At 34.8% G+C, this 25182-nt stretch overlaps 1 protein-coding gene across 3 annotated transcripts in view; it reads right to left on the bottom strand.

The window, feature by feature from the left end:
- The window catches only part of pbx1b (pre-B-cell leukemia homeobox 1b), a 93775-nt gene that overhangs the window by 9748 nt on the left and 58845 nt on the right, over positions 1 to 25182 (bottom strand). For all 3 annotated transcript variants that reach the window (XM_051897445.1, XM_051897446.1, XM_051897447.1), the window contains 4 exons: positions 14032 to 14276; positions 6670 to 6860; positions 2893 to 3028; positions 32 to 191 (listed from right to left, as the gene is read on the bottom strand). In XM_051897445.1, the coding sequence (XP_051753405.1) occupies positions 32 to 191; positions 2893 to 3028; positions 6670 to 6860; positions 14032 to 14276 (732 nt within the window). The remainder of the gene's footprint in view (positions 1 to 31; positions 192 to 2892; positions 3029 to 6669; positions 6861 to 14031; positions 14277 to 25182) is intronic.

Raw genomic sequence — 25182 nt, 5'->3', positions numbered from 1 at the left:
ATGGGAATCAGTGTAGAGTTTATTGTCTCACCTGCTGAGTTTGGAGTGGACGGGGAATTGGCCTGGCTGCCATGTGCGGACACACTCGCGGCGTTCACAGCCGTTCTCGCGGCATACATGTTGGCTTCTTCCTGGAATTTTCCAATGTTCTTCTTATATCGGATTCGTTTGTTTCCGAACCAGTTGGACACCTGCCCACAAAAACATCATCAAGACATGTGTTTTCCAATACAGTGCCTTCTTGAACCCCATGGATACATATCATGATGGACTATTAAAAATAAACACGTTCTTCGATGGAACACATGGCAGTCACACATTACACTCATGACAAATGTTACACATAGTATGTGCATATTTTCTTTCAAAGTTGGAGACGTGTCAATTAATTAACGATGGTGGAAGCAAATAGATACTGATAACTGTAAATGTTGACTGTGTTTATATGCATTTTATGTACTATTGCAATCAAACTTCTAATTTAGCTAATTTATGAGGTGACACAAAACTACGTCATTATCATCATGCAACACTAGAACAATAAAATGCACAGAAAAAGCAACAATTACACACTTAATGTACATTCTTTGCTAAAAAAAAAAGTTTGCACTATTGCTAAAACATATTCCATGTCGATTTTATTACAATAGCATATTTTGATTTGATCACAGAGCATATGACCAGTTGAAACAAAATGGCTGCGGCTGGTTGATGTCACAACAATGATGGATGTTATGGACAGAATTTGTGATGGCCACAAGGACAGAGGTCTAACCATGATGGACACACACACACACACACACACACACTAACATTAGAATAAAACGATCACTTATACCAATCTCAGTATGTCAGTGTGTGCTGGCAGCAATGATCACAGCACACACTGACAGCAATCACTCAACACACACACTAACGCCCATTACTGCTAATACACCAGCGGATGAGGCTCTGTGCTAATGATAAACACCATTACGATGAAAAGCTAATCAATCCTGCGGCTAAGCTTCCCGTTCCCGCGAGAGGCTAAAGGTGTTTCTATATTACAAACGGCGCGGCGGTCATCACTCATCCCCGCGAGCCTGACTGAAAACCAGGCCTAAATGCATCATACAATCATTTCAGCTAAATTTATTAAATAGTTTAGAATGCATTATGCATTTAGCGCAGCAGATGAAAAATGCTAAGAGGCATGTGGTGCCATGCTGCAAATGATTTTGTTTTCGAGTTGCACGAGGTTGAACTCACGTGAGTATTACTGATATATTTCACATGCCAAACAGGTAGAAACAAACATCGGCTGTGTCTCAACATCTAGTGAGCTGCCTGCCTAAATGACATTTTTGGACATCATTGGAAAATGTGCTATAGTAATTCAGTGTTGGGGAAAGTTACTTTTAAAAGTTATGCATTACAATATTGCGTTACTCCCTAAAGAGTAACTAATTGCGTTACTTAGTTACTTTTTATGAAAAGTAAAGCGTTACATTATTTTTGCGTTACTTTTTCTCACCTGGGCCCGGCTTGCTTGATTGTTTTTTGACATGACAACAAAAAAAGTTCTATTTTTGGCAAATGTTAAAGGAATACTCCACTTTTTTTGAAAATAGCCTCATTTTCCAACTCTCATAGAGTTAAACAGAAAACATTCGTTTTCGAATCCATTCAGCCGATCTCCGGGTCTGGCAGTACCACTTTTAGCATAGCTTAGCATAGTTCATTGAATCTGAATAGACCGTTAGCATCTCGCTCAAGTTCCTTGATTAGTACGCCGGAATGAGAGTATAGTTCCTAGCCATATTGGCCTAGAAAATCGCAACTTTTCATTTTCTGTCGGTCTTAGTACACAATGTAACTACAGAAGAGTCAAGTTTTAAATAGGAAAAATATCGAAACTCTTTGGTCATTTTTAAGCGAGTTGCTAACGGTCTAATCAGATTCAATGAACTATGCTAAGCTATGCTAAAAGTGGTACCGCCAGACCCGGAGGTCGGCTGAATGGATTTGAAAACGGTAAAACTCAACTGTTTAACTCTAGGGGAGTTGGAAAATGAGCCTATTTTCAAAAAAAGTGGAGTGTTCCTTTAAGGCCCTTTTGCAACAAAAGTGAAATGAATAAGCCTCAGGCTGAATGAAATGCATATTTACGCCTGTACAGTAGAGGGCACAGCTCAAAAAACCTTTCAGCTCTGCTGCCATTCTGGATTAAAGAATAGGATTCAGGTGAAGGAAGTTCAACACTCTTATTTCTAAATCTAATCTAAAGTAATTTTTGCTTATTGGTTGAATTAGATCATTGAAGGTCAGCAGCAAAGACATTGTGAAGATTAGTGAGAATTAAATAAAGTGAGATTAAATACATAAAGTATTTTTGTGTAATTTGATGTAGTTATTACAGGTTTGCGTAAAATTCTGAGATTGCATTTCACTGTTGTTATTCATTTTAAGGAATACTGAATGTTTTTGTACAAGTGAGATAAGTAAATGCATGTTCACATTTAGTCTAGAACTACAATAACCATCGTGTTTACACAGAGCACACAACACCTCTGCACTTTATTTCTCTCAACATGGGGACAGGAGAGCTGTCAGTCAATAAATGTGAAAAAGTAACTTGCGTTACTTATTTGAAAAAGTAACTTAGATATTTTGTTGTAAATTGAAAAAGTAATGAATTACTTTACTAGTTACTTAAAAAAGTAATCTGATTACATAACTCAAGTTACTTGTAATGAGTTACCCCCAACACTGTACATGAATATGATAAACATTCAGAACCATGCTACACTGAATAGTAAAGAACCATGATATCACTATCACTGAACTATGATACCTTTTCGTGGGTGTAATATTTGGGGAATTAAATTATATCAAATAATGAACGGATCACACCTGTGAGACCGTGATCGAACATTTCTTGGCCAGCTCCTCTTTGGCCTCTTCACTGGGATATGGATTACTGAGATGGGAGTAGAAATATTCATTCAGGATCTCTGTGGCCTGTTTGTTGAAGTTTCGTCTTTTCCTCCTGTGCAGACAGAGAGAGAGAGCGACAGACAAATCAGATGTGGACATCTTGACAGAACTTGTGTAGTTTTGCACATAACTATACATCTGTAAATAGCATATCTGTGCATATACGTAATTCTGTTCATAATTACATACATAATTTCTGTTTATTTATTTGCATTATTCTGTGTATTTTTTTTACATTTTTATTACTGTATTAGGATGTTCATTTTATCGCCTATTTTTTTTATCATTCCTTTTTATTGACTTTATCCATATGCATGTCTGTACTTCTTTTTTCTGCACTGGAAGCTTCTTCTGTCACCAAGACAAATTCCCTGTGTGTGTTTAATGGTAACATACTTGCCAATAAAGTTCATTCTGATTCTGAGGCTTCATGCCAAACATCCTGGTATGGAGAAAATAACTGCACCGTAAAAAAAAATCCCCATAAAATTTATAGTAAAAAAACGGCAGCTGTGGTTGCCAGAACTTTACCGTAAAAAATACGGTTGCAACATTTTAGGTTTTATGGGACAGCACTTAGTTTACTGTCTATTTTACAGTTCAAAACCGTATAATTTAAAGGTTTATATTGTAATAATTATGGTACATAATTATTTATTTTACACATTGGCCATGTACACTTTAGTGACCCATTACTTTAAGAGAATTAGAGACACAAACCACATGCTTTTGTTGTTGTGATAATTATTCAATGTTAGATAAACTATTACAATTGAAAAAATGGATAAAAAATTAAACCTAGTATGAAAAGTACCTAAAAAAACTAAACTATTCAACCGTTACCAAAGTTACTGTAAGAAAAATGATCAATTATCAAACAAAATTTTTCATGAAAGTATAAAAGTTTGAAAATATTAAAATTATTTTTTTTTATCTAATTAATTACACAATGTGCCGATTAGTTAATCTAATTAATCACAAATTAATCACACACCAAATTTGGCTTAGAAATTACCCCCAAAATATCATTTAAAGCCATTATTGTGTTAAATTATTGTCTTAAATAATTTCTTATTGTCTTAAAAGTGACACATTTTAAGGTATGTCAGTGCAAGTTGCTTTCAGTTAAACTTTTAGGCTTCAATGGCCCTGAGAGTGAGTAAATGATGACAGAATTTACATTTTTGGGTGAACTACACCTTTAATGTTTTTTTTATTAAAGTTATTGAGTTATTGATTCATTTTATTTGTTCAAATGGCTGATTCATTCAGTAATGAAGTAAAATAAAAGGGTGTTAAAACCCCTTCCCATTTCATGCTGTCAGCAATGGCACCACATGGAAGAGAAATGTCACAAGACCTGAGAAAGAAAATAATTTCTTTACACCAGAAAGGTGAAGGCTACAAGAAGATCAGCAAAGCTTTACTTATCAGTCAGAATACTGTAGCAAAAGTGGTACAAAAAATTAAAAAAGATGGAACTGCAACCATCTCACAGAGACGGTCAGGTCGTCCACGGAAGTTAACACCTCGACAGGAGCGATGAGAAGGGTTGAAGAAAATCAGCATGCAAGTTCACTGCAGTTATCTAAAGAAGTAGAAAGCCAAACTGGGGTGACTATTTCCCGTGACACAATACGGCGTACACTGCAGAGAAATGGCATGCATGGGTGCCGTCCACGAAAGAAGCCTCTCCTAAAGCCCAGGCACAAAAAAGCCCGCCTAGAGTTTGCCAGGGCCCATGCTGACAAAGATGAAGCCTACTGAGACTCTATACTCTGGAGTCACGAGACCAAGATAAATGTTTTTGGAACTGATGGCTTCAAAACTGTATGACGTCGCAAAGGTGAAGAATACAAAGAAAAATGCATGGTGCCTACAGTGAAACATGGTGGTGGCAGTGTCCTTATGTGGGGCTGCATGAGAGCTGCTGGGGTCGGGGAGCTGCATTTCATTGATAACATCATGAATTCACAGATGTACTGCTCTATACTGAAAGAGAAGATGCTACCATCACTCCGTGCCCTTGGTCATCGTGCACTTTTCCAACATGACAATGATCCTAAACACACATCTAAGGCCACTGTTGGATTTCTGAAGAAGAACAGGGTGAAAGTGATTCAGTGGCTCCTGATCTGAACCCAATCGAACACCTATGGGGAATTCTGACAAGAATTGACAAGTTGAGCATCACTCTCCATCCAGCATCCAGTCTCTAAAAGAGGTCATTCTTGAAGAATGGAAAAAGATAGATGTTGTTCAACTTGTTCATTCCATGCCTAGAAGACTTGGTGTCATTAAAAATCATAGAGGCCATACAAAGTACTAGATGTAGTAGTTTACGTTGTGGGGCGTACTCATTTTTGCATCACCCTAATTTGAGTAAAACTGAAAACTTTGTTCTCTAAGTTATATTATTAACCTTACTTTAAAGTTATAAGTTAAACTGATGTTATATAAAACTTAGTCTTGTCAACATTTTGGAAATTGTTTTTGTGTTCATTGAGATATTGTTTAAAATGTTACTTTTCAAAGGGGGTGTACTCATTTAAGCTGAGCGCTATATATATATATATATATATATACAGGGTTATTTAGAGAGAGAGAGAGAGAGAGAGAGAGAGAGAGCTTTTAATCGATTTGGCAGCACTAATTTTTTTCCTTACTTTATGGGGAATATACAATAAGTTGATTAACAATGGCACACTAACTAACTAGCCCTCTACCGAGAGATAGCTTGATTTAAACTGAATGTGCAAATCTGTTACCTATTTATTTTACTCTATTTTATTTTGATGTTTATTGGAAAATAACAAAACTGCACATTAATCTAAATCCCAAATGGTAACATGAAATACATAAAATACATGAAACAAGACATTTAATATTTAGTTTGACCTTCTGAGATTGACAACTTAAGAAAATAAGAAAAATAAACTGCCTTCCTATTTTCATAGGATACGGCCGCATATTCCAAATGAATTCAAACATGCAAAGACAAATTCTGCAAGCAGATGGAAAAGAGGAATAAAGCAGACCGCACACATACTTGAAAGAGAAGAGCTTTAAAACGACAGTAAATTGAGCTTTCTGTGCCAATGAATTCAACCTCCTCTCTGCATCACTCATCTGTGGGTTAAGAGTCTGCGATTGGAGCTCGTCTCAGGGGGTTTTACATATGCAGCACTGAAGGGCCGGAACAGAGGGTGAGCCGATTTCCTCCCCAAAACCCCTCTTCACAAAATGCAAATGAGCACAGCATGGTCTCAGCCGAAGAGAGGATTAATCAGAGGAACTGAGCATGCTCCAAAGAGACAGAGAATGGATTCTGAGTGCTGGAAGGAAACATGAAGCTCATTTAAATGTTATGCCTCCGACTCCAGGCTTCTAGTGCGATTTATCCGCAAAGAAATGTATGCAAATCCCATGCACGTTTCAAAGAGAACAAGTGATTACACTGAGAAAGGGATGGACTCAACACGGGAAAGCGTGTGTGTGGGTTTGGATGTGGCCTTAAAAGCGCAAGTCTGGGGCCTCGACTCCCCCGGGAAGGATCAAAACGCATGTGTGCAAATCTGTGCAAATAAACCACAGAAGCGTTTGTTTACATGGACGTGGTAGTTACAGGCTTAGCACTTAGAGCGTTGGGAAAAGAATGAGAACAAATGTGGCAGAAAAGCAACACGCACTGACCTGGCATCGAGGAAGCGGGATCGCAGGATCATGACGGCCTCGCAGGTGCTCTGCTTGAGTTGCATCTGGATGGAACTGAACTTGCGGTGGATGATGCCGACCATGCGCTCGATCTCTTTGGGCGAGATGGGCCGTGTGCGAGACTGTTCCCTCAGCAGGTTCATCACATGGGTCGTGAACTCGTTACACGCCTGGAAAGAAGAAAATGGAGACAGATGCATGTTACCATAACAAGTTATGGATTAAAGTGACAACTTAAGGGGTTCATTTCTTGGAAAATTATATGGGCCATTCTACACAATTGGTGCAAACTACTGTCCCACAACCAAAAAACACATTTAAAAATATATATATATATATATTTTTTTTTTAAAAGTGAAGTTAAAAAGATATTTATTTTATATTTTATTTTTAAATCATGAAACTTTATGTAAAAAAAATTTGTCCCGCATTTTCATGTCACTACCGAAACAGTGTATGCTTTAGTCCATTGGCTGAGACTGATTTTAACCACACTTCTACATTTTTGATGAGGAAATATTCCTGTGTCCCTCCCCCTCCTAGCCTCTCTTTCATAGTAGATAGGTACCATCATTTTAAGTTAAATGTGTTCAAAAATCTGTGTGTAACCTGAAAATCTGTGTGTAACTTTAAGGAACGTCACTACCAAACACCTTTTTTCTGCAATTAAGCAAACTTTTTTGGGTGTTATTCCATAAAATGTAGTTTTTATGTGTGTACAATTGTTCAGAACTGTGTTAGGTAACCATGTGCTGATTAGCATCTTTGAGCTAGGTTCAAAAGTATCTAAAATTGTCACTACCGAAACAGTCACAACCGAAACGACATCATTGTTGTTTGGGGGTTATTCGATAAAATGTAGTTTTAGTGTGTGTACAACTGTTCAGAACTGTGCTAACTAAGCTTGTGCTGATTATCATCTTTAGACACACTAATGATTTGCATAATAAAACATACTAAAATTCTAATGATTCACATAACTTTACTAAAATTTCCCTCAAATAAACGATTATGTGTTCCCTTTTGTCACTACCAAAACAATGATGTCAATACCGAAATGGTTACGACCGAAACGTGGTGAAGTTTCGATAGTGACAATTTTAGATACTTTTTGTGTATCAAAAGTATGTAAAATTGTCACTACCGAAACTTCACCACAAAATTTTAGCAAAGTTATGCGAATCATTAAAATTGTAGCATGTTTTATTATGCAAATCATTAGTGTTTTAGTATGTGAGTTAAAATGCTGTAATGTGATGTGGTGGCTACCAACACATTACTGTCACTACCGAAAATGTGCAGTCAAGACCGAAACGTGGGATGTTTTGTCAAAAATAAAGTATATTGAATTATCAACTAAGATGTTATTATAGTGTTTGGTTCAATGCTTTTTCAAACTAATGAATCCTTAACTGTAAAATCAGTATGATCAACTTTATGCTTTTTACAAAGAAAGACTGGATTCAAAATACAACAAATCTCATAAATTACACTTGAAATATTGCTAAAATTGTAATTTTTATTAATTTACCTGAGAAAACATTTTTTAAAAATAACCAAAAATATATTTACAAGGTAGATGTAAACAAAATCTTAAGTCAATGTAACTTTTCTTATTAAATTATTTATCATTGGTGTTTTGGTAGTGACAAATTTGGGGAGAGGAAAAATATTCCAAAACTTTCTGAAAATACAATATGAGAATTAAATGTACAATTACTAGAAATGTGTACCTTGGATATTATACAATTTGCATACATACAAAATTTGTGGAAAAATATATATTTTTTTCAAGACGTTTCCAACTCTGACTTTGCACCAATTCTGTAGAATAGCCCATATGGCCAAAAGGGGATATTTGTGTTTAATGACCCTACAAATTCGAATAAACCAGCAAAATATGAGGACAATATTTTATATTTTTTAAATATTTTAAATTTGAGGGAAGCACAAAACACTAAACTTGGTTAACTTGGATGGGTGAAAAGCAGATCGCAAATTCCGAGCTACAACTGAGATCAGTTAGGACATTTATTGAAACTAAGCTACAAAACTGACTCGTTCAGTAATTATAAATGTTATGACATCACATCTGTGAGCTCATTAACATATGAGCACCCACATTTACATATCATCAACAATTCAGTATTAGGCAACTTTTACGGCAGTAACTCTTTGTTACTCATTTTACAAGTGAAGTAGTCAGCCAATCACAACACAGCTCATTTACATACAGAAGCAACAACAGTCTTTCATTCCAATGGTCAGAGAAGATAAAGGTTAAAAACATCCTTGACTAACTTTATAAATATACATTTTATTTAAAAAAAGATTATTAAGAGCTTATTATTTTAAAGTGTTCAAACTTTATATGCCTGGTAACAAAAGTAAATAAACAGTTATCCATCTTTTCTAGGTTACAGTTTAAAAGTTTAGGATCAGTAAGATTTTTAAATAATTTAATACTTTTATTCACCAAGGACACATTAAATTGATCAAGTGACAATATAAGCATTTATAATGTTACAAAAGATTTCTATTTCAAATAAATGCTGTTTTTTAAAACTGTTTTCAACACTGATAATAATCAGAAATGTTTCTTGAACAGCAAATTAGCATATTAGAATGATTTCTGAAGGATCATGTGACACTGAAGACTGATGCTGAAAATTCAGCTTTGCATCACAGGAATAAATTACATTTTACAATATATTCACACAGAAAACAGTTATTTGAAATTGTAATAATATTTCACAATATTGCTGTTTTTAATCAGCAAATATCAGCCATAATAATACACATAATTACATCTATTCATAATGTCAGTATCTCTATTCATATTCCAGATCCACACGTGAATCCTAAATGAAGATTAAGATTATGCTAGAGAATGAATGACAATGTGGATGCTGTCTAATGTAGTGATGTCCATACAAACTCATCCATCTCTTGAGCCCTCATTCCTCCAGAGCAGATCCTTCTAGAGTTCATTAATCATGCATAAATATGAGGGTGACGGAGTCGTTACGCTTTCAATATTGTGACTTAATTCTGAAATGGCCTCATTGGCGCGAGATTCTCATTACTCACAGAGAGACACAAACAGATGAGTAAGAGAGCAGAGCGTGTCAGGAGAACCAGGGCTCATGGGAAGACCACAACAACAGATACAGAACGGATGATGAAGGACGTTTTGGGTCTTGTGCTGGGTGGTCCGTGTGTGTGTTTGTGGTCCTCTATGACAGCTATGAATGTCCTTTTGTGAACAAACACACAGAGGACACCTGGCCCATGTCCCAGAATGCATTTCAGTATATCACCTCTCCTATGTCCCGACCGTTCATCATCATGGATGGATCTACTATCCGACCACGCTGAGAGCCAGTACAGCAGGGACTGATGCTCACTTAAACATAAATGATACTCATGATGCTTTAACCATTGAAGTTCTGAGCATTTAAAGGGATAGTTCACCCAAAAATGAAAATTCTGTCATCATTTACTCATCCTCAAGTTGTTCCAAACCTGTATACATTTCTTTGTTCTGCTGTACACAAGGGAAGATATTTGGAAGAATGTTTGTAACTAAGCAGATCTCGCCCCCCATTGACTACCATAGTAGGAAAAAAAAATAATATGGTAGTCAGTGGGGGGCAAGATCTGCTTGGTTACAAACATTCTTCCAAATATCTTCTACAAAAAATTTTAGGACTTTCTAAGATTTTACTAACAGGGTTGAAAATCATGAACAATTTAATAAAAATATCAGAACCCAGGGTTATTATTCTAAAACTATTAAAAACATTTCTGTTAATTGAAATAAAATAAAAAATAAATATTAGTTGAAAGACATAAACTATGTTGCCGAATGAACTGAAATAAGTTTGAAGTTGTGAAGCACCAAAAGTATTAACTGGAAATGAATAAAACTAAAACTAAAACTGAAGTAAAAATAAATTAAACCAAAATAGCAATATTTAAAAAATAAATAAAATAATGATAAAATGACAAAAACACATAACAGAGTCACTAAAAATTAAACTAAAATTAACATGAAAACTAAAAATATAAAAATAAAAGTAAAAAATATAATACAACTAAAACAACACTGGCAGAACCTAATACTTTCATGAACATTTGTGCTATAGTTCAGATGAAGAACTGTACTAAACTACTCTGACAGTAATTTCTGCACCGCTACTGAATCCACAGCACCAAAGAAATGATGCTTCAGCTGAGCTGTGTTTGTGCGCTTGCGGTCTGAATCGAATGTGACGAGACAGAAAGACTCTGACGCTGTGAAATGATACAACAAGACAACAAATAGCCAAAGCGTCTTTCTTTCTGTTGCTCTGTCCTCTCCTGCTGCACGCAACAACAAACACAGAGCATGAGCAGTGCAGTCTGATTCATCAACCAATGGCGCTTATGAGTCTTTCTTTTTCATGAATCAATTAAAAGGCTCAGAAATCTGCCTGACTAACACACATAACAGACTATCAGACTAACACAATTGGAGATATATTTAAAAAAATATCCTTGCTCTTCCAAGCTTCATAATGGTAGTGAATCCATCCATCATAAAAAATAATCCATACAGCTCCAGGGGGTTAATAAGCGTCTTTTGAAGCGAAGCGATGCATTGTTTTTAAAGAAAAATACCCATATTTAAAATATATTTAAATACTGCGCAAGTCGACTTGCGCCAAATATGACGTAGGATGTAGGAGCAGCATAAACTTAGACGCCTCTTGCGGTTCAAACAAATAGGACTGGGCAACAAACTCAAGCTCCTCTTCTCTTATATCGAAATCCTCTGACATTTCTCTTTAAAAATTCTCGTTTTAGACTTCGCTTCCGGGTTCGTCATTACGTCGGGTCAGAGGTTACTCTTCCGCCACAAATTGATGCATACGGCCATCTGCCGGAAGCTGGTTATTATAGTTAATAAAGTTTTAAAAATTTATATTTTTCTTGCAAAAACCCATCGCTTCGGTTCAGAAGGTCTTTATTAACCACCTGGAGCCGTATGGAATACTTTTATGGTAGATGAATGCATTTTTTTTTTTTTTTTGCTTCAAAATATGGCCCCCCTTTCACTACCATTATAAAGCTTGGAAGAGCCAGAATATTTTTAAATATATCTCCGATTGTGTTTGTCTGAAAGAAGATAGTCATATATAGGGCTGGGTATTGACACAATTTTCACGATTCGATTCGATTTCTATTCACATGCTTGCGATGCGATTCGATTCGATTCAATATCGATTATTTTGAATGTTGTATATCAGATACAGTACATGGCAAATTTTCAACAGGAAAAAAATCTCTCAACTAATGCTGTAAACTACACATGGGAGTCAGTTGGTACTACATTACTATAATATTGTAGGCTAAAATTAACTTATTTATACACAAACACTTAAATTACACTCAATGATGTTTTTTTTTATAATAAATAAAGTTTAGATTTACAATCATATTTCTACTCCAATTCCAATAATTTTTGACATATAAACATTTAAATCGTGGCTGTCATAACTGATTTATTCAAACATGCATTAAATATTGAAGAACATTAACAATTATAATGAATATGTAACGGTGCAAATATTTATCAGAATGCTGCTCTCTATAGTTCATTTTTCTAGCTGACTAATGAGTTTATGGTCACTGAATATGGTTTTTCTGAGGTAAATGTGACGTTACGTGACATTGTTGAAAAGCTGTTTTATTGACGTCTTTCCGAGTTTGAAACACTGATTGAGCTTTTGATATTGAGACATGATACGGATTTCGGTAAGTTGTACTGTATCTTTTAACATACCTTCAGATGTTTAGTCATGTTTATTTCACGCTGTAACTGGTATTAAAGCGGAGGTGAGGATGTTCACATGCGCTCCGTGCTGCCGCTTCTCTTTAACTGAGGCGCTAAAGCGATCGGTCACGTCACATTAAACAGCACCAAAATGGTATTTATTTTTTGAATCTCATAATAAGATGGACGTCATTTGAAATCCGAGACTTGCTTCATATCAAAAGTAACAAAGCACAAAGATTATTGCGATTTATTGGATGGGAGGCGCGCTACATGTTCTGTTCATTCAACTGAAAACAGACTAGAGTAATCGATTCTTGGGATTTAAGAATCGATATCGGTTCGTAAAAATGAGAATCGATTAAAATCGAGAAATCGATATTATCCAGCCCTAGTCATATACACTTAGGATGGCTTGAGGGTGAGTAAATGATGGGATAATTTTCATTTTTGAGTGAACTAACCCCTTAACTAATGAAATCTTTTTGTAAAGTGTTACCATATTATTTATATACTATTACAGTTGAATTAATATTTTGCATTAGCTTTTATTTTTATACTTTTTCATTTTTGTTACATTTTTAGTTATTTATGTTTATGTCATTTTTTTAAAAAAAAAATATATATATCTATTACTACTTATGTTACATTTATTTTTATTTCAGTTGTAGTTTTTATTTATTTTATTTCAAGTTAGTCATTTTAGTGCTTCAATTCAAACTAAACAAAAATTAGAAATGTTGCCATGGCAAGTTTTTCATGTGATATTTATATTTTCTGTCATTTCATCTCCATCACAATTTGACCATTCCCGTGTACTTCCCGGTTTTCCATGAGTGTGGGAACGCTGGGCTGTCAGTAGCAGCCTCTGTGATACATCTCAAACATTAAAACAGGAGGGTGTCTATGAAATCACATCTGAGGTTGAAGAGCCTGCTTTCTGCCAGCAGAGCCCCGCTGTAACCCTCCCTTCACCGACAGCATCTTAAACACAGTGTTCACATCATGATGTGATCTGACAGATTTTGGGATGGAAATGCTGCCTGCTGAGCTACACATACGCACACACACACACTGCATTAAAGTGTGACAATGGCAGTCAAACAGATGTTGTACTAATCTAATTTATGAGATATTACAGTCAACATGAAATCAAAATTGAAACCGTTTACTTCAGTACATGTTGCTGGTGTTACTGCACATGATTCATCAGTGCATGCTATTCCAAATAAAATCTTTCATTTTTCATCATTAGTAGTCAGAAAAAGGTCTGGTTTTGAGTATGTTCTAAGACGATAAAGATGTCTGTGAAATTCTCATTCATTCAAATAGTTATTCAAGCATAGTGTGCTCTAACATACCAGTTACTACAGTTATTGTTGCTTCTGTAAACTTTGTGTAGCATCTCCGGCAAAAAGAAGCTTTCAGAAAGCATCACTCATTACTTTATATGTTTGATTATACCACCTTATTACCATGTTCAGCATGGTAAATTGGCTGTTGGCTTTTGCAGGTTTGCTGACCTGTTCGTATTTCTCCAGCTCAGTGTGGTAGATCTGGCGGATCTGGGAGAGTTTGGCTCTGTAATCTGAGTGTTCTGCTGAGTTGTCGGCTCCAACTCCACCTGACGCCGCCGCTGCTGCCGCCGCCGCTGCAGACCCACCCCCTTTCTCCGGCCCGGACACGCCCTCCGCCAGCAGCATGTTGTCCAATCGCATCAGCTGGGCATCGGGAGGCTCCTCCTCCTGGGCGCCACGGATACTCAACACTGAACAAAACAAGCACATGAAAAGGTTATTCAAACTGTGACGCCAGAGACTTTAAATATACAGAGTCTGACACGACGGGCCCAACCTCATCGATCCACAGAGAATCTGCTCTTTCTGATAAATTGCCTTTGAGGCTGGAAACAAAAAACAGCCAAGGCTGCAGTTGACTTTGCCAAGTTGTATGATGATATAATAAAACTTCATCTAATTCATATCATGAGCTTCCCACTCAGCGGTGATGCTCTGTGGCTGTAAATCTCAGTACGAGTATCCCTGCGCTCTCCTGCTTTGACACTAGAGGGCCTTAGTGTTTATATTTTACATCAGATTGACTCAGGACACCATCTGATATTCAGTATTAAAGCACAGACACACTTGACCATATACTGTACACACACGTAAACATACAAAGAACAAGAAATAAACACACACTCAAATAGTTCTCTAATGAAATCAAGTGTTCTTCCATCATATTAATTAACATCATAAGTACACTATTTAGAAACGAACTATTTCATAAAGGAACTATTATTTTTTTTTGTCACTTCAATTGACTATGTATATAAATATCACTATATTAAAAACAATACACTATAATACTGTATAAATATAATACTATTTATTATACTTTATTATATAAAATACTGCAATATTATCATTATTATGTAGGATTTTAAACTTCATTACTAATTACATAATATTTTTTTCACTCTATTTTTATTCTCCAGAAATACAATGCCACATCTTGTTTTCTCAATAAAAATTCAGGGACTGAACAGTAGAATATAAAAGGCTTTCACAGTTCACCTCTGAAAGGCACACAATCCTGCTGCCAGGTTTGATCTTCCTTCCATTTTAATTATCAGTGACATTCTCCTCTCTCATCCAACGTCACATCCAGTTAGTGAGTCAGAGGTAGATGTAGTAATTTCCTCACAAGTTCTGACACATGGGCAAAAAAAACCGACATTGAGACTTCAAGATTAACGCTGATTATGAGGCGCATTGTCTGGGAGTGAAAGGAAACGGGGAGGAGAACACTTCATTAATCCAGAGACAAAGCCCGTGCACTGGTGCATTAACCCCAGACCGCTGCAGCCCCGGTTTCGGACGCCACGGCGGTGAGAAAGAGGCCGGCTGTATGGCCATCGGGAGGGTTCGGGAGGGGGAACGTGACTCTGACCTCCTCTTTAAGTCAAAATGCAAATGCAAAGACTGTTTCGCAAGCAGGAAAGGTCAAGAGTTCACGACTTGGGCCCAGCGGGAGCCAGACTGCGCAATTCTGTGTTGCTGAGCTTCACAGGCAAGAGCAACATCCTGTTTCATTAACGAACATATTTCATCCAACCTGAAATGGTGGTATGGCTTCAGATGGGGAAAATCTCACAGGCTATGCATCACGTGTCTGAGTGACCACAAATAAAAAATAAAACAAAATAAAATAAAATAAATAAAAAATAAATAAAATAAAATAAAATAATGACATGGATTAAAATCACATGTCTGAGTGACCAAAAATAAAATAAAAACAAAACAAAATAGCATTAAATAAAAAACAAAATAATATACAATAAAAAAAAAAAATAAAATAACATTAAATAAAACTGAATGCAACTAAACAAAACATAGTATAATAAAATCCAAAAAAAAAAAAAAAAAAAAATAGATATAACAAAATAGCATGAAATAAAACAAAACAACAAAATAAATAAATAAGGTAAAAACATGAAACAAAACAAAACAACAAAATAAAATAACTAAATAAAAAACAAAATAAAATACAATAACATAAAATAAAATAAAAAACTGAACGCTACTAAAAAAACAAAACATTATGTAATAAAATAAAATAAAACAAAATAACATTAAATAACGAAATAACATGAGATACAACAAAAAAAAACTGAATAAAATAAAATTCTAAATAATAAACTAAATAATATAAAACAATTAAAAAATGCTAAAAAATGTCAAAATAATACATGACACCTTCAAAAAACTTATGCCAAGGTAATGTAAGTTTTTAATGGGAGTATGTGGGATTTTTTTTTCACATGTTTTTATCATCCGTCAGGTGAAAATTGTAAATTTGATCATTTACTGTAGTAAAGTAACGGCACAGCTCTGATAAAGACGGATCATTTGAGGAATTATTCATATCTGGAGCACAACCACAACTAAAAAAGCAATCCAATATTATGCCACAAAAGCAGGTGTTTCTTATTTGATTCAGCTCCTGTAATTTTACTCTATTACTCAAAAAACACATAGCAGAATGTAACATGGTTTGCCTGTATAGTTAACAACTCATAAACACCACATTTAGGATCCCCAGCTTAACGCACTGAACTAAATCAAACAGTAAATGTTCTAATTGTGTTCATAACCTGAAGCTTTGAGACACTCTGAGCAAGAGAACTCTCAAGTTTTACAAACTGATTGCCTAAAAACTGAGAATAAGGACTCAAACGCACCTATCACACAAGTTTAGCACATGTTTTACGGCACTTTTAGAAGTAAAAACGTAGACTGTAAGCACAAGGGAGTCTTGACAGAAACTCAAGGCCAACAGAATTCCTCCCAACGTTATAAAACGTCTAGACTGTCAAGCGAAAATGGAACATAAAAATTCCCCCGTTCACGAAACGATTAGGTTTCCCTCTGCCAAGTCCCGGTTTCACATTCACGGGTGTTTATTTTACTTGGCTGGATGAATCTCCACCATCAGTCTGTTAAAACCAAAAGCTGTTTGGCCAGTGATGGACACAGAACGAAAAACCCAGAGCCAACCGCAATACGATATACTCGTTTGAAAGAAAAAAAAAATGGCATGGGATCAAAAGTCAATGGAAAGAAAAAAATTATCTGAACATACAAGCATGAAAACCTTTATGGAGAACCATAGCAGTTTCATGAGGTCATATTGAGCAATACTTCAAGTACTATAAAATCAAAAGTCAGGTTTACAAGCATGCTGTAACAGAACAGTCTGTGGCGATCTGGCAACATGACAGCACAGAACCTGATCCTGTTTATTGTTTCGCACATGCTCGCAAGAAAGGGAGACTTCCAGATTCCTGATGCGGTTTCACCCAAGAAGCACACACAGATCCTGCTCTGCTATAGCATCTGTCAGGAACGCTGTGACGGACATCAGGATCCCGCCATTTGGGCTCGGCTGTCATCCCTCATTGACTGCTGATTGTTACACAGAGCAAAAGACCAAACAACGAGAGCACAGCTGCTCTTCATACAGCCGTCTGCACAAACTGGATATGCGTCGATCCCACCAATCAAACGCTGTCATTTTCAATGGGTTAAGGTGTGGACATGTGAAATTATGGGCATGTGAAATTATCCTGCAATGAATAAAAACAGTAGCATATGATGTAATACTCTAGGCTTAATAATAAAATAAAATAAAATAAAATAAAATAAAATAAAATAAAATAAAATAAAATAAAATAAAATAAAATAAAATAAAATAAAATAAAATAAAATAAAATAAAATAAAATAAAATAAAATAAAATTTCTTCTGAAGAAAATGATTCAGACTCTAGGCTTGTAATAAAATAAAACAAAACAAAACAAAATAATAAAATAAAATATTTGTTATATCTTCTGAAGAAAATGAGTCAAACTCTAGGCTTGTAATAAAATAAAATAAAACAAAATAATAAAATAAAATAAAATAAAATAAATTTCTTCTGAAGAAAATGATTCAGACTCTAGGCTTGTAATAAAATAAAACAAAACAAAACAAAATAATAAAATAAAATATTTGTTATATCTTCTGAAGAAAATGAGTCAGACTCTAGGCTTGTAATAAAATAAAATAAAACAAAATAAAATAATAAAATAAAATAAAATATTTTTTATATCTTCTGAAGAAAATGATTCAGACTCTAGGCTTATAATAAAATAAAATAAAATAAAATAAAACAAAATTTCTTCTGAAGAAAATGATTCAGACTCTAGGCTTGAAATAAAATAAAACAAAACAAAACAAAATAATAAAATAAAATATTTGTTATATCTTCTGAAGAAAATGAGTCAGACTCTAGACTTGTAATAAAATAAAATAAAATAAAATAATAAAATAATTTTGTATATCTTCTGAATAAAATGAGCCAGACCCTACGCTTGTAATAAAATAATTTAATTTTTTTATATCTTTGAAGATAATAATTCAGACTCCAAATAAAATAAAATAAAATAAAATAAAATAAAATAAAATAAAATAAAATAAAATAAAATAAAATAAAATAAAATAATCATTTGCCAAATGAAGTCAGATCACACAAAAAAATAACCGAACAACTCTCCGCAACAAGCCGTGTGTTTTGAAGAGTCATTCATATTCATAGCGCAAATAGTGTGGGTCAAGTTATGTGCTGAAGTTTAATATTTGGGGTTTGGGTTTGTCCAAATACTGTTCTAAATGAGCTCCATTTTCTAATTATTTCCTTTATTTCTTTTCCGTTGATGAATTACACTTTAAATAACAGTCCTTTATGCACTTACTTTCAATTGACACTTGGCTAAAGAGTCAAAACCGCATACAGGAATATCCTACAAGACCACGTCTCACCGAGACAAATGATGATTTATTTATCTCTCTCGTAAACTAGAGCACATAATTAAAACCACTGAATGGATTATCTTAAATAAATACAATTAAGCGAATGAGGGAAAAGGGTCCTGCATGCACAGAATCGGCTTGGCTCTGGGTCATAATTACACGACTCACTGAAGGCCACTTTACTCCATAATGGCAGGCTAATTGATTCCTGCTAATATTTTCCAGTGTTGGAGCTGCATGATTCCTTCCAGCAGGGCAGCGAGGAGCAGATAGCTTAGCGCCTCAGAGAAAATACATCCCTACCCTTGTTATCGTCGTTTCCTCTTTAGCAAGCCTTCTTTATCTCTTTAAGCATTTTCCTACTCAATTTCACTGAATTCAGAACCAACCAGCTCTGAGATGAATCACAACATTATAACACTTAATTTGAAGCGGAAGTGTTTGAAAATCAGATAAAAGGTACAAGTCTATATATGTACTTCCTTTATGAGGGAACAAGCAGCTAATTCCATGAATCCCATAAAACTAGTGACTATAATTCCTTCATTAAGATGAGATCAAGTGAAACGTTAATCGTGCCAACATCTCAGTCTAGACATTTACTTGACATTACTGAAGATTTACTCTACTTGCGCTTGTTTTGTCAGCTGTTGCAAGTTATATCCCACATGCACAACAGGAAAGATATTTGCAAATAGCAAAATCAGGCTTACTTTGCCAGATCTGCGTTCAGAAGGTCAAGGAGATTGGCTGCTTTTGAGCCACCAACCCAAAACATCCGATGTTCAATTCAACAGATTGTTAGAACCACAAGAAAACAAACGGGAGTTCACGACATTTGCTCAACCCCACAGCGTGTGGCCTTTTAGAAATCAAATCAATATTTAATAAAAACCCAAGGCCACAGGCTGACCAGAAAATGGATTTTTTCCTCCGTTGGCTTGTTTATCGGAGACGATATGTTTAATTTCCGAGAAACCGAGTCGTGTTATTGGAGGAAAGGCACATGCAGGATTTATGCACCTTTTCTCAAGGTGGCTCCTCTCCAAAAGCCTTGTATTTTTCTTTTTTTCCCAGCATGGCCGTGTACAGAAGGATGTTTAGTACTCGGAGTCCTCTGCATTTTCCATTAGCCACACATCAAGTGGTTCTGCTTCAAGCCACGGCTCCCAAAGATACTGAAATATTAATTGAACTTCTATAAAAGGAGGGAGCGATGACTCTGGCTGAACCCTGCGACTGCGGCCCGTCTTAATTGAACAAGCACAAGACACAAATGGCAGTTTGTGACTGAATTGTGTCCAACAGGACAAAAGGAGATTGTGTCGATTCAGCAGACACCTCCTTAAATCTGTAGAGACTGTGTAGCATGTATAATTTTACTCAAGGTTGCTTGCACCAAAAACAGACTATGGAAGCTTGTTTCCGCCATGGAATACGGAATACGAAAAAATACGAAAGGTAATTGCGACTTTATATCTCACAATAACTTGCAATTATGAGTTTATATCTCACAATTCCGACTTTATGTGTCCCATTTCAGAGGCTGCATTAGAAGGCAGAATGCATCACAGCGGCGTGACGAAGGATGTCCCAATTCGAAGGCTCCTTTGAATGCTGCCTCCAATTGCGTCCTTCGTTATCCAGGCCACGAAGGATAGAACGAGTGGATCCTTCGCAGCCTAGCCTATCTGAAGATTCATTTCAAAATTTTTTTTGATAGAACATGCCAGATTACACTTTTAAATGTATTGTATTGTATTGGGTTTCAACTTATTCAAATATCTAACAATACACATGTAAAAAAACAAAAACAAAAAAAAAAAAACTTTAAACGTTCAAACGTTGACCTATATTTTACTAAAATGTGATTTTATATAGTTAATACTATTTATTATTTACATAAATTGACCAAGATGAACATATTTAGACAAGTTTTGAACCCTGTTTTGTTTTCAGACAGTTTTTTGAAAGTCTAGACCGTCCCATTTAATAATGCTCAGGTCGACTTTTCTCGCAGTTGCGAGTTTGTAACTTGTAATTCTGACTTTATTTCTTGCAATTGTGAGATATAAACTCACAATTCTGACTTTTTCTCTCAATTGTGAATGTATAACTTTCAATTCTGACTTTATTTCTCACAACTGACTTTTTGTCAGAATTGCAAATTTATATCTTGCAATTTGGACTTTATAACTTGCAATTACGAGTTTATAATTAAGACTTGTATGACTTTATATCTCACAATTCTGAGAAAAAATCAGATTTGCGAGTTTACATCTTATAATTGCGAGAAATAAAAGTCAGAATTGTATTTCTCGGAATTGTTAAACTTGCAATTCTGTTTTTTCTTGCAAATGCGAGAAAGAAATTTCTTTTTGTCAGAATTGTAAGTTTATATCTTGTAATTCTTGTAATTCTTCTCATAATTGTGAGTTTACATCTCATAAGTTTATATTTCACAATTCAGACTTTATAATTCACAATTGCAAGTTTATATCTCACAATTGTGAGAAATACAATTCTGACTTTATTTCTCACAATTGTGAGTTACAAACTTGCAATTGTGAGTTATAAAGTCCCAATTGTGAAATATAAACTTGCAATTCTAACAGAAAGAGTCCAAACTGTGAGATATAAATTTACAACTGCAAGAAAAAAAAAGTCAGAATTGTGAGATAAAAAGTTGCAACTACCTTCTGGAAACAAGCTTCCAGAACAGACATATTTTATCCTGACAATTTTCTACCCTCTGACCCTCAAAATTAAATAGGCTATTTTAACGGCCAGTAGTTGCACAAACAATAGTATGATTGACACTTACGGCTTGCAATTTTCTGAAACTCTACAAAATAAAAATTGTCTAAAATTGTCCGTCCTGTCGGAGTTAGGAGGAATGTGCAAAACTACATTATTTTCAAAAATTAACTAGTCCGTACGATTAGTTGACAAAAAACAGCTAGATGGAATGCAACAGAATGGAACAGAACACAACACTACAGAACAGAACACTATTTTTAACTTATCATTAAAACAAATTTATGGCATATACTTTTTTTCTGTCAAATTGGAGTAAGAAATGCATGAGATTATATCCATATCCAAGCCAGTGGTCTGACGGCAGGATCAGTTTCCTCCAGAAATAATTCAGCTCTGAACGGAATGGCAGTTCACATTTCTTATCCCGTCTGATTAGCCGCGGATAACACACGGCTGTCAATAGCCGGAAGAACACGTAATCCTCTGCGAATGTATGCAGGCGTGTCAACAGAGGCGGTTTGCATGGCTGGTTGTCATGGAGATTCTCAGATAGGAGTGAGATGCTGATGTTGAACGAATGATGTTTAGGTCTGCTGTCAGTCTCGGGCATTTGTGTGGGTAATGCTGCATCTGCTTTGTTTCACATGGACAAAGACACATACTGCCGCTACTTCTATATTCTGGCAAGGATAAAGGACAATTAATGTCTTGCCTCCTCTAATCTAAATAACAGAGCACAAAAACATCATGAGAGAAACATATTTTACCATAACATATGTAAATAACACACCAAACCACTTGCATGCGGTCTTGTATATGAATCATTGACAAATAAGGTTAAAAGTGTAAAAAAAACCTAATGGAGATATAATTAATTTTGAAGTTTTATTAAGTGTTAACAATGAGATGATGTGGTTTTTATAATCAGTTAACACTGTTTTTGTCATTTTTTACAAGATGGAGAAAATTTGTCACCAAAAAAGTCATTCGGTTTAACCAAAATTTCGGTTTTACCGAATGACGATATTTTCAAACAGTGCTAACAGGCTGATATCTAGCTAGCTAGCAAAAGGACAATTAAACATTTTATATTTAGTACAAGTTTTTAAAATATTACAACATTTTCCATGTTTTATAGCGGTTGTACCGAATGACCTGATGTTTTGGGACATGTGTATGAGCAAGTGAAAACATGAATTTTTCAATTAGTTAAAAGAGAGTTAGTTACTTTGCTTCAAGACCATGTGGTCCTTTGCAGATGTCTGAATGATGTCACATACCGACCACATGACTTGATCCAAAATGGTCCCTTTATATTGGTTTACTCCGAATGACATCATTGAAATTCATTTTTCTGGACTTATAAAAAAGCAACGACTTCTTCACATAATTTTAATACCATTTTGCACTATGTTAATATATAATGTTATAAAATCATGCCAGAATAAAAAATATATACATTTATTACATTTTAAGATATTTTAATCACAATGGCTGTATTGGCCTTTGGACGGTTAAACCGAATGACCTTTTAACACTTCAAAATCTTTAAAATACATTTATATGCAGCAAAATATAATTAAAACCTTTTGTATTCAATAAAAGAGATCTAGTTGTACTACCTTACATGCTTTGAATGTCATATCATATATATTTTTTATTATTATTAATGCCTTAGGACAAAAAAATTACCTGTCACGTCATTGACCCATATAACAATTATTATTATTATTATTATTTTAAATCATCTTGATATTTGTCTAACATTAAATGCATTTACATCTATATCTATTTTTTGTTGTTGTTGTTTTTGTAAAAAATGTAAAAATAATAATAAACACTATTATATTATAATACATCACTATTGCTTAAATTCATCATTGTACCTATACACATTACAATATCTATATATATTTTGTTCTTCTTTCTCTATTTTGTGTGCCTCTTTGGTTCTTTTCTTTGTATAAGAAGAAGTTGAAGCACTGTTTATTTAATTTGCACATTTGCTCTGTTGGTTTTATTTAAACTATTACAGAATAAGCTAAGTGCCATTGTTTCAAATTAATTTGTTAATATTTAAATTAATATATCACTTTAAATACATGTTTTTTTCCCTGTTATGTCAACATTAATAATGACAATACTGCAATTTCACTGTATTGACTTCTGAAATTCCAAACAATCTTTTACTGTGAGAATGTAAACACGAGGGTTGCGTTTGTTGGATTGGCTTTGCCTGATTAACCCTTTCTAGTGGGTTGTGTTGAAGGCGTGGGCTCAGATTGACGCTGACAGCTCTGGCCCTGTTTGTTGTTGGTGATTCAGTGGCACAGTCGAGTGTGGCTGCAGCACTTGATAAATCAGGGCGGGTCGACGGCAGCGCGTGCAGCGGTGGTCCCGTCACAACGCAGGCACCAGAGTCAAGACGACAGCTACATGCTAATTCAGTGCCGGCATTATTCATTATACAGTCACAAGTGTAGCGGAACGGAAAGGAAAACTACACACACCGGGAAGGGTGCGACAGGACTCGATCTGTTAAACCAGGCCACCGCTGTCACAACCCTAGACAGTAAGAATGCTGGGAAACACGTCTACAAGGCATCAAAAAAGAAAACAGAATCACTCTAAGTAGATAAAGCCTTCAAAACATACTTCAGTGTTATATAATGTAATGTGTTTGTGTGTATACTGTATATGGGCCACTGATGAGGTTTTTAAAAGTGTAAAAAAAAAAAACCTAATGGAGATATAATTAATTTTGAAGTTTTATTAAGTGTTAACAATGACATTATGTGGTTTTTATAATCAATTAAAACTGTTTTTGTCATTTTTTACAAGATGGACAAAATTTGTCACCAAAAAAAGTCATTCGCTTTAACCAAAATGACACTTTTGGTTATACCGAATGACGATATTTTCAAACAATGCTAACAGGCTGATATCTAGCTAGCTAGCTAGTTAGATTGCTAGCTAGCTAGCAAAAGGACAATCAAACATTTTATATTTAGTACAATTTTTTTAAATATTACAACATTTTCCAAGTTTTATAGCAGTTGTACCGAATGATCTGATGTTTCGGGACATGCATATGAGTGAGTGAAAACATGAATTTTTCAAATAGTTAAGAGAGAGTTAGTAACTTTGCTTCACAACCATGTGGTCCTTTGCAGGTGTCTGAATGATGTCACATCCTGTCACATGATACTGACTGCATTACTTGATCCAAAATGGTCCCTTTATATTGGTTACTCAGAATGACAATAAAAAAATACATACATTTATTACATTTTTAAATATTTTACATTAAAGTTGTATAAAAAATATAAAATTAATATTTTATATTAAAGTATTAATTTCTTTCTTTTATTTAATCTTACTTAATTGGCCTTTCTGATATATCGCTTTGCATATAATCAACTCATTAATGGATTGTGATATTAAATGCACAAAACAACTCAACTTTTTTTTTTTTTTTTGCACAGGACAGATCTCAGAGGACACATAGGAAAAGGTGCCATGAGGGTAATTAATCAGTCAAAAACAGAATGAAATCACAAAT

The sequence above is a fragment of the Ctenopharyngodon idella genome, chromosome 6 (assembly GCF_019924925.1).
Source record: "Ctenopharyngodon idella isolate HZGC_01 chromosome 6, HZGC01, whole genome shotgun sequence".
Lineage (NCBI taxonomy): Eukaryota > Metazoa > Chordata > Actinopteri > Cypriniformes > Xenocyprididae > Ctenopharyngodon > Ctenopharyngodon idella.
This window is presented reverse-complemented; position numbering and strand designations above follow the sequence as displayed.